This window comes from Phyllopteryx taeniolatus, chromosome 13, assembly GCF_024500385.1.
Source record: "Phyllopteryx taeniolatus isolate TA_2022b chromosome 13, UOR_Ptae_1.2, whole genome shotgun sequence".
NCBI classification, from domain to species: Eukaryota; Metazoa; Chordata; class Actinopteri; order Syngnathiformes; family Syngnathidae; genus Phyllopteryx; species Phyllopteryx taeniolatus.
Window position 1 is genome coordinate 13166739 of NC_084514.1, and position 11464 is coordinate 13178202.

The following is an 11464-nucleotide window of genomic DNA, read 5'->3' on the forward strand; positions in this document are numbered from 1 at the left end:
AGCTGTAGCCTAGACTTTCATTTCTGTCAATATGACAGGGGTACATATGACTGCGTATCCAGTTGTGCTAATACGTTTACATACCCAGGCAGAATTTGTGAATTTTTATTTATTTTTGTGAATTTCAAAATAAGAGCAAGTAAATAAAAAGTGTTACATGTTCAAATAAAGTGCTTTGCTTCAGAATAATTATTTGAAAAAACTAACAAAATACAGATAATACTTCATGTTTTGATCATATGGGTATACGCAAAATCATGCATTGTAAAAATGCATTATACATAGGTAAAAGGGTTTTCCAGAAGTTTGAGGACAACTTTGGGGGTGCGTATTATACACGGGTCCGCATTATACATGAGAAATTACGGTACATGGATCCACACACTAATAGATAAGTGTAATTTGGCACATTGTAAGTGAAAATAAAATCCATGCTGTCTTTGTGGGGACTCGCGTGCACTGTAGTTGTTTTTTTTTTTTCATACCCGGGCCTCAACAAGTAGCCAGTCCCTAGCTCCACCCTTATTCATCACGGTAATGAACGCCATACTCGACATTGGCCTTGCAGGAGAAAGGGCGGGGTGGGGAGTGGGTTATTTGCATGCGACTGGAACACTCCCTTAAAACAGGCTGATTTCAGCAAGACAAAAAGTAGGGGGTGGAAATTGTATTAGAATTCTTGATCCTTGGGGTGTTTTGACAAAAGCATGTCACAGACATGTTATTACAGTAAAGCCAAACGGGGAACTTTTTTTAAATTGTGAAAAAAATGCACAATCTGTCTCCTTTAAAGATTCCTTTAGATCAACCCATTTTATGAACGCCTGGAGTATGCACAATCACAAAACAATAAGCATACTGTATATTTAAGATTGAATGATTTTATTCACAAGAACATAATTTCCATCAAGGCTTAAGCGTATCACCTGTTATTCCACATAATGACTCTTAGCTAAAATGCATGAAGCAATTTCATAAACACAAAAGAAACGTTAGTTAAAAGACAAAATGAAAGAAGAAGGAAAACAAAATGCATTAAGAGGAAGTCAACACAGACAGACCCAGGGGGAAAGAGTGGCACTCACATTTATTATAGCAGGTGGTAAGTACTTCTTTATCTGCAGGACTGGCACCAATGTTCCATATCTCTCCAGCTTGGTGTAGAAGGACATTCTTATTAATTATGTTATTCTCATCATCGAAGTCAATGATGTGGATCTTGAAGGAAGGACAACAGAAACAGAAGAGATTGACTTCGTCTCCATTTAAGTTTCATTTAGGTAAGGTAAAAGCACATTAGATGTGAATATCAGGGCTGTAAGTCGCAATCAACGCTCAGTATCTGAGTCCCATTTGTACTGATAAGGCACTGTGAGACAATGTGATATTTAGAAAGAGATATTTTGTCCCACAACATACTGACACAGCTACAGTACCGTACAAGACATCATGCATATTATAATTCAAATTCATTGGAAAGTAAAGAATACCGCATAACAGTAACAGTATCCATATGTGATGCAGTTGAGTTGATACCATACCATGAAGCATAACAACGTGATATGGCACAATTTTGAGTGAACATGGTATGTTATGTTTGGGGTCTGATCTGTTGAGTCCTGCACATAAACTGGGAACTCATGGTTTGTGATCAGACCCTAAATCAGTCATAGGAGTCATTTAACATGAATGAACATGAATTCAACCTAAGAAATTGTCATTTTCAACTAAGTCTCTTTAAAAAAAAAAACAATTAAAATCAGGTGCACTTTAACAGGGGCATGACAGGCGTACTGTGGGAAACTGCTGAAGGTAAGAGTGCATTTTGTTTGCTCAGGTACAAGACCAAATACACAAAACATTTGTCAATTCTTGTGCTGTCTTTTCTTACATGTGATGCTGTAGGCTCCTGCATAATATGTAAGAAGCATCATTCATTTGAATACAGTACAGGACTGCATTAGGAAAAAAGTGTGCCATTGGCCCAAAAGAATCCTGGTAATGCAGTAAGATAGAACTATGCCATCAGTGTGATTGAACAAATCATATTTTAAGACACACACTCGAGCAAAGATTTAAGCTTATTTTGTATTAAAACAAAGTGGGTGCAAAATGACAACCAACTGTTATTGAAATCTGCAGAAGTGCTGCCAGGTGTAAGAAAGCTCAGTTCCATTCACTCATTCACAGTTAAAAGAAGGTTATTCTGTAGTCGTTTAAAGATCGGATATCGTTTTTTTAAACTCGGTGATCGGCCCCAAAAATCCTGATCGTGTAAAGCCTAATATAAATAATATTTCCTCCTTGGATGGATTATTATTATTATTATTATTATTATATATAGATTTTTTTTAAATTGTAGGGCTAAATCTGTTGCATTACAAGGTGGCACGAGTAGCTTACAGTACACTGCAGGACATCTGATTTAATTTTGAAACATCGTGTCTACTTGCTGAACAGCTGTCCTATACTATCATCACGACAACTGCTGAATTTTGTCACTGTGCAGGCAATGAAAGATGACCCAGATGCTGTTCAGTGTTCATCAACGGGACTCCTGCTATCATGCTCCATCTTTATACAAATGTTTCATCTATTCTTATTTAGCACTGAGATTGTGTTTAAAAAATAAGTGTTCACCCTAAACAGTACAGTTTTGTTTATGAGCCACTTCACTTCAATTCACTCATGGCGCCAGAAACACATCAGTCAGGTTTCCAGTACTGCAGTTACTGTGTATACAGTTGGGGCCTAGAGTACACTTGTACATCACTGTAGTTAAATCAGGCCAGTAAAGATTTACTGGGGAATGCAACCCTTCAACTACATTATTAATACTGGTGCATGTTAGTAGGCAGGTCCTTGACCCATTATATTACTTGGGCCTTGGCTGTACGTTAAAAAAACAATCAATAGCTGTTTAAACTCCAACAAGGTAAACTTTTATTTTATAACCTTCCCATTTCACTGAGGGGCTTTCATTACACAGGAATCTATTCAACATGGGCCCTCAGTTGAATTCAGTTCAGGGCCCACAATGCAGTAAAAAAAACGTGAGGTTATCTAGGTTTAATCAGACAACTAAAAGGCAGTTTCCCCATTTAAGACACACTTACAGCATCTCAGAGGACTGATGATTGGGATTCCCTGAACAGTAACTCCTTCTAGGCACTCCCACTCAGCTTGCCCATTTGCCATTTACAGGCCAAACAACAGGATGAAAGAAAGGGGCATGAAGAAGAAGAGGAGGAGGAGGAGGAGGAGGCAAAGAGCATCATAGCGCCGGAGTCCCTGAGCCACCTCAAAGTCAGCAAGGCAGCAATTAACCTTGGGTTGGACTGCATCAAGCAAAAAAAAAAAACAATTTAAGCAAAGTTATATTTTAATGGTGGTGGGGGAACGGAAGAAATCAATAAATTCAGGTCGAAGGGACGGGGGGTCCTCCCGAATAAACCCAGGTGTGAGCGGAGAGAGAACCTCCAACATTCCCTTCCCCTAGGTGATTTATTCTTCACTTTTCCAGGCCTCGGGAGTGACTCATAACTTTGAACCACTTGGGCACCTGGCCCAGCGCTTTTAATTATGTGCTGGAATGGAGACAGGGAGAGAGAGAGGAGGGAGGAGGTAAGGGAGGGAAGCGAGGGATAAAACCAAGCTGGCTTGTGGACCCCACTTCAGGGGCCTCTGTTCTAAAGCTCTTTAGCCACACAGATGACAGTAAGCGGTACGGAGGAGTAGCATGCGGGTGAGAGGTGCCAAGCTTGGGCACTTTATCTCGTTAGCAGCCTTAAATGCCATGCCGACACACAATCCGATCTGTCATTCTCGCTCTTGGTCTCCAAGGGATTTGAGAGGTGCTCTGCGAGTTAAGAGAGACATTTCCACCCTGCATTATGCTTAATGGGAGGTGGAGAGGCCAGAAGGCTTATGGATACAGAAGGAGCTCTCCAGGCTAAAATGCCAATCGAAAAAAAAATAATAATAATAAAAGAAAATCTTACTGTACGTTTAAACTCAGCCAAACTTAGCAGACAATTGCTGGCAAACAAACAAGCAAAAGGTGCAAAATAGAATTACTTCCATGAATAAAACATGCTGCAAACCTGCAATTGTAGGCATGTAAGAATAGGAATAGTATAAGTTATTCTTCCTGGGATCTACAGCTATTGTGCTCTCTTAAATTAATGTCAGAAACCAAGACACGTTTCTAAACCATGTGTGCATATGCAAGGTACTTCAGGCAATACAGTAAAACCTCCAACTCATTCTCATCCAACTGTGAGTTGATCAATTTTGAAGGCATGCTCCAAACATGTTTCTGGAATAGTAACTAAGAGAGGCATGTCAACCTCCAATGTCATATTTTAATACAAAAATTTAATAAAACAATAATCCTAAAATAACAATAATAAGAAGTTGGATTTATAATGCACTTGACATTTCAGAGAAGAAATGCAAACGGTAATTGTAAGCACTTCAAAAGGTGATTCTCTAGTGGTTGAAGAAATTACAGACCAGAGGGAGTCTTCACCTCATTTTCTCTTTGTAACTAACACTGAAAGCATCAACATACTCAGGAGTCAGTTCATTTGACTGTGTTTCTTTGTGCAAAGTACAAAACTTCTGTGACTATATAGTAGTATAGGGTACGTTAGAGGCTATGCCGAGAACACACACACTCAAACACACACACACAGTGTAATTACATTTGGATCTTTTTAAGAGAATTACATTGGCATATATTTAAAGAAAAGAAGAAGAAAGAAAAAAACTGTGTCCTCCATTTAGGGGACAGAGAGAGTATGGTTTTGGTACCCAGTCCAGTCCTAAATTTGCACCAATTACTTACAAAAGGTTCCAAATGCATGCCAAATCCTTTTTGTTCTTGTTTTTTAAGACCTAAGAAAAAACCTATACCGTAATTTCTTGTGTATAATGCGCACCCATGTATAATACACACCCCCAAAGTTGACCTAAAAATTCTGGAAAACCCTTCTACCCATGTATAGTGCATTTTTACAATGCATGATTTTGCTTCTACCCATATGATCAGAACATGCAGTGTTATCTGTATGTTGATATTTATTCTGAAGTTAAGCACTTTATTTGAACACGTAATCCTTTTTTTTTTATTTACTTGATCTTATTTTGAAATTCACAGCCCTACTTTTATTTAGTAAATGAGAAAACACACAGTTTTGCTCATATGTTTGATTACCCAGGGAGAATTTGTAAGATGGGTACAATTCTTTAAAGAAAAGATGAAGGACCAAGCGAAACATTTGATTTGAATGGGATTCAAATTAAACGGTCAAGCATTTCAGAAAAGCATTATCATTAAATAAAAGATAACCATAAGGAAATTAATGATGGTTGTTGTTCATTCATCAGTCATATTAAAAAACAACTATATTTTACAAATTTTGGGATGTGGGAGGAAACCGGAGTGGGGTCTTGTTCACGAGTGAGGGAAAAATGGAACGGGAGATCGACAGGCGGATCGGTGCAGCATCTGCAGTGATGCAGACTTTGTATCGGTCAGCTGTGGTGAAGAAGGAGCTAAGTCGAAAGGCGAAGCTCTCCATTTACCGGTCAAGCTATGTTCCTACCCTCACCTATGGTCACGAGCTGTGGGTCGTGACCGAAAGAACAAGACCCTAGTGAGGTCTAAAGACTAAAGGCTTTTTAAGCTGTTATCTGGTCAATTTTAAGCTGCCCTTGAAATGTTTTTGAAGCTCACCAATGGTTTACTGTACATCTTGTGGTGAACCCTCTCTATTCACCCTGGTGACGTCTTGATTGTTGTCGTTGACATACATACACCGACCTCCTGAGAGTGTTCTTGATCTGGCCAACTGTTGTGAACCGCTTTTTCTTCACCAGGGAAATAATTCTTCATTCATCCGCCGGTTTTTCTTGGTCCTCCGTGTCGTTTGGTGTTGCTGAGCTCACCGGTGTGTTATTTATTTTTAAGAATGTTTTAAACAGTTGAGTTGGCCAAACATAATGTTTTTGCTCTCGCTCTGATGGGTTTGTTTTGATTTTTCAGATGGTGGCTTGATTCCTTGATAGTGAGCTCTTTGGATCTCATATTGAGAGTTGACAGCAACAGAATCCACATGCAAATACAATACTTTAAATAAAATGTAGACCTTTTATCTGCTTCTCGTAAATGGGCTAATGAGGGAATAACATACAACCCCAATTCCAATGAAGTTGGGACGTTGTGTTAAACATAAATAAATAACGGCGTCCATCATTTACAAAAGCAATTTGAAATGTGCACTCGTCAGACTACAGAACACTTTCCCACTTTGCATCAGTCCATCTTAGATGAGCTCGGGCCCAGAGAAGCCGGCGGCGTTCCTGGGTGTGGTTGATATATGGCTTTTGATTTTGTATTTACTGACATTGGTTTTCTGAAGTGTTCCTGAGCCCATGTGGTGATATCCTTTACACATTGATGTTGGTTTTGGATGCAGTGCCGCCTGAGTGATCGAAGGTCACGGCCATTCAATGTTTGTTTTCTGCCTTGCCGCTCACATGCAGTGATTTCTCCAGATTCTCTGAACCTTTGGATGATATTATGGACCAAAGCTGATGAAATCTCACGCACATGTTCACAAAGAGGTGAACCTCGCCCCATCTTTGCTTGTGAATGACTGAGCAATTCAGGGAAGCTCCTTTTCTACCCACTCATGGCGCCCACCTGTTCCCAATGAGCCTGTTCACCTGTGGGATGTTCCAAACAGGTGTTTGATGAGCATTCCTCAACTTTCGCAGTCTTTTTTGCCACCTATCCCAGCTTTTTTGGAGCGTGTTGCAGCCATCAAATTCTAAGGTAATGATTATTTGCTAAAATCAAAAAAAAAAGTTGATCAGTTTGAAAATTAAATATCTTGTATTTGTAGTGTATTCAATGAAATATAGGTTGAACATGATTTGCAAATCATTGTATTCTGTTTTTATTGATGTTTAACACAACGTCCCACTTCATTGGAATTGGGGTTGTACATCTGGCCATGGAACAGCTGGGCATCTAAGTGTCCCACTACTTTTGGTCCCTTAAAAAGTGGGAGACATACAAACTCTTGTAATTCCTACACCGTTCACCTGATTTGGATTAAAGCTGAAAGTATGCAGTTAAAGGACATCTTGTCCATTTCTTTTCAAATCTATGATGGTGTTTACAGCCAAACAGATGAGAATTGTGTCAATGTCCCAATATTTATGGACCTGACTCTACCGTCACAGAGTTTGTCACATCTAGCTCAAATTTGCTTCTACTTTCACCTTGATCTCAACTCGTGCCTTTTCCTTTCATAGATTCCCACACCAATCCTCGGCTGTACTCCTGCTTTGCCCGTCTTGTCTCTTGCACCCCAGAACCTCGCACCTCGATATGTACCTCATCGCTGACCCTGTTCAGAAGCAAATCTCCTCCTGGCCACCCCTTCACAAATAAATATTCATCCCGTATAACCTGCCCTCTCGTCCTGTGTCTGCTCTTGGGTCCTCCGTCCTGCGCCAAACCATCAAATTCCTCAAATTCCTATTCCTTTCTGAAATCTCATTGGTGCTGATGCTTCAATAAAAGAAGTGTTAGGAACAGTACATTCAGCACCATGGATTGAAAATGTGTAGTAGGAAATTACATAAATCCAGTGGATATCGTCAGAGTTTCCAACAAGCACCACTTTTGACCGTTTCTTCACAAAACTTGGAATGAGCTAGGTTTGCATTTGGTGCCAGACCATTTTCACATTGTCTGCCAGAAAACAGGCTCATTTTTCTCGAGGCAGACATTTCTCGCTCTCTCACCGTCATCCCTCTCTGTTTCTCAGAGAGCTAATTATTTCTCCCCCCATTTAGCGCCAACTGTTTCTCTCATCTGTCTCTGTAATGACCTCTGCAAGATGTGCATGCAGGCATGCATTCATACACACTCTTCTTTCTTCTCATTCAGACATACCAATATACATACAATAAAACACGCAAACAAGTAAACAAAAGCACTAGAAACTAGAGTTTCAAACACCAAATGGGTGGACGTGTAACAGTTCTGTGTATCGTAAAGAATCACACTTGGGCTGAAGTCCAGTTGTTTGTTATTTCATTATGAATGCCGGACTGAGTGAGCTACACGTGCGGTTTGCAATGGTGTTGAAAAAGGTTGATGCAATTACAGAAGAATTATATTGTAATAATATAAATTACACCAAAAGGTCTAATTTGTTAACTAATATGTACAGTCACTAGCCACATCATTTAGCACAAGGGCACAGTAATCAATAATATACTGTAGCTGTGTCAACATTTTGCTTGTACAAAGAATAGTATGGCGCACTGTAGTTGCACACTGCATCAATGCAGGTCAGATGATAAAACATGTGAAATTAAAATAATGACCCCTGACCCCAAACAAAAGAAAAGCAAAACATTACATTTATTTACTAACTTAGATTTCAGAAAATGCTACTAATTCAGTCAAATGTTGCCATGTACAGTAAAATGTGATGTTTTGTTCTGTCTTTTGACACACAGCTGTAAATACTGTACTTTCATTGTATTGATTAGTACCACAATATAGTACAAGCACTACATGAGAGTATCTATAAATCGTGGACCTTGATGGAGTTAGAGTATATCTGACTTTATTTATTTCATCTTAATAGTCACCATTGTGCAAAGAATCTCGCTACAACTTCAAAATAAAAAAGTTATTTAAAGTTGATGAAAATGCCTTTCAAAAATGCTATGGAAAAAGTTATATCATTGTAATTGCACCAGTATACAGTGAAAGTCCCACCACACATTGAGCAATGTATCGCAGTGTGCAGAACTCTGCAACTAGTTTACCGACCGCCAGCCAAGGCGGTCGCTAGTTTTGCTGCAGCTCAAAATTTGACTACATATATATACATATACATATATACATATATATATATATATATATATACACATATACATATATATATATATACATATATATATATATATATACATATATATATATACATATATATATATATATACATATACATATATATATATATATATATATGGCGGCACAGTGACCGACTGGGTACCACATCTGCCTCACAGTTCTGAGGACCGGCCTGTGCATATTCTCCCCGTGCCTGCGTGGGTTTTCTCCTGGCACTCCGGTTTCCTCCCACATTCCAAAAACATGCGTTGTAGGTTGAATCAATCAAACTTCTTAAACACCGAACCTACAATTCCATTACAACATGCTGGCAATTTTTTTTACTTGAGTTTGTTGTCAGATTTCTGTGGGGCCAATTATATAATACTCGTGCACTCACTGTAGTTGTCTCGCCACGCTGCACTATTTGCATATCTGTTGATGACCAATACTGGCCACTCATGCCAGAGTAGCATCTGCTCCATTTGCACACTGATTGAGGAGTATCTGCAACATTTGCACAATCAACATTGTCCCATATTATCGCACTACTCATCACTTTAAACTGCATACACTCCTTGAAGTCTCGGCGCCCTTTGCACAATGGTCATTGCGCCGGACTATTGCAATATTAGTCATTTGAACTGCTCTAAGTGCTAGAGGACTCTGCATCTTTTTGCACAATTGTAGAAAAATAAGTAATAATGTACTGGCATTACCAGATAACTAGCAACTCTTTACTGCTCAGTGACTGTTTTTTTTGTCAATGTCTTTATGTCTCAAAAGTGTTCTCTGTTGTCGTACTAGAGCGGCTCCAACTACCGGAGACAAATTCCTTGTGTGTTTTTTGGACATACTTGGCAAATAAAGATGATTCTGATTCTAATTGAGGACTCTAAATTGCCCGTAGGTGTGACTGTGAGTGCGAATGGTTGTTTGTTTCTATGTGCCCTGCGATTGGCTGGCGACCGGTTCAGGGTGTACCCCGCCTCCCGCCCGAAGATAGCTAGGATAGGCTCCAGCAGCCCGCGACCCTAGTGAGGAGAAGCGGTAAAGAAAATGGATGGATGGATATATGGCGGCACATTGGACGACTGGGTATCACATCTGCCACACAGTTCTGAGGACCGGCCTGTGTGGAGTTTGCATGTTCTCCCCGTGCCTGCGTGGGTTTTCTCCGGGGACTCCGGTTTCCTCCCACATCCCAAAAACATGCATGGTAGGTTGATTGAAGACTTTAAATTGCCCTGAGGTGTGAATGTGTGCGCGAATGGTCGTTTGTTTATATGTGCCTTGCGATTGGCTGGCGACCAGTTCATGGTGTACCCCGCCTCTCGCCCCAAGACAGCTGGGATAGACTCCAGCACGCCCGCGACCCTTGTGAGGATAAAGCGGTACAGAAAATGTGTATATATATATATATATATATATATATATATATATGTATATATATATATATATGTATATATATATATGTATATATATATATATATATATATATATATATATATATATGTATATATATATATATATGTATATATATATATATATATATATATATATATATATGTATATATATATGTATATATATATATATATGTATATATATATATATATATATATATATATATATATATATATACATATATATATATATATACATATATATATACATATATATATATATATATATATATATACACATACACATATACATATGTATATATATATATATATATATATATATATACACGCATATGTATATATATATATATATATATATATATACACATATATATATATATATATATATATATATACACACATAGACATCTTAAAATGAAAAACTCTTTACTTGCCTCATCAAAGCTGTGGCCGTATATGGGAACAAACTGTCGTTATATTAACAACAGTTCTAACACACATTCAGACACATACGTAAATATAGTGTACTTCCATGCACAATGCAATAGGAGAACGTTGGCTGTTTTTTTTTTCGATTTGAAACGTGACTCGTGTTGTCTGTTTTCTCACCTGGTTGTCAAACTTCAGAGACTGTGTGCCCACAAGGAAACGAATAGCATCAGTTTCAGCTGTCTGGGCAGTAAGTGATCGTGCCTAAAAGTCATTCAAAGATACAACATATGCAAAATAATGGACTTTAGATACATCTCAATCAACAACAACAGCAAACAGAAGATCTTATTAAACCACCTACTCGTAATGTATCGTAACGGAACTTACAACAGTGAAATTGTCTTCTTTATTCGCAAGATAAATACTATAGTCTGATAGCATCGTAAGATACATACCTGGAATTCAAGTCCATAAATGACGGGTGCGTCGTCTTCCATTTTAACTGGAGGTTACTCCTGAATTGGACCGGTTTCAAAAAAATATTTTATTATTCAGGACAACGATTGTTTCCACCACTTCCGCGATTATAAGATATGTCATAGTCATCTGTGCGAACGGAATAGCGTAACCACGGTTATTCAACGTTGAATACGTTTTTAACCGTACGTATATAGATCCAGG

General features: G+C 38.5%; 1 protein-coding gene across 2 annotated transcripts in view; it reads right to left on the reverse strand.

Annotated features, from left to right (window-relative positions):
• The window catches only part of eipr1 (EARP complex and GARP complex interacting protein 1), a 56955-nt gene extending 45506 nt beyond the window's left edge, over nt 1-11449 (reverse strand). For both annotated transcript variants that reach the window (XM_061795832.1, XM_061795831.1), the window contains exons 1-3: nt 11239-11449; nt 10961-11044; nt 1086-1218 (exon numbers count right to left, since the gene is read on the reverse strand). In XM_061795832.1, coding sequence (XP_061651816.1) covers nt 1086-1218; nt 10961-11044; nt 11239-11280 — 259 coding nt within the window. In that variant the 5' untranslated portion in view covers nt 11281-11449. The remainder of the gene's footprint in view (nt 1-1085; nt 1219-10960; nt 11045-11238) is intronic.
• Nucleotides 11450-11464: the final 15 nt, after the last annotated feature.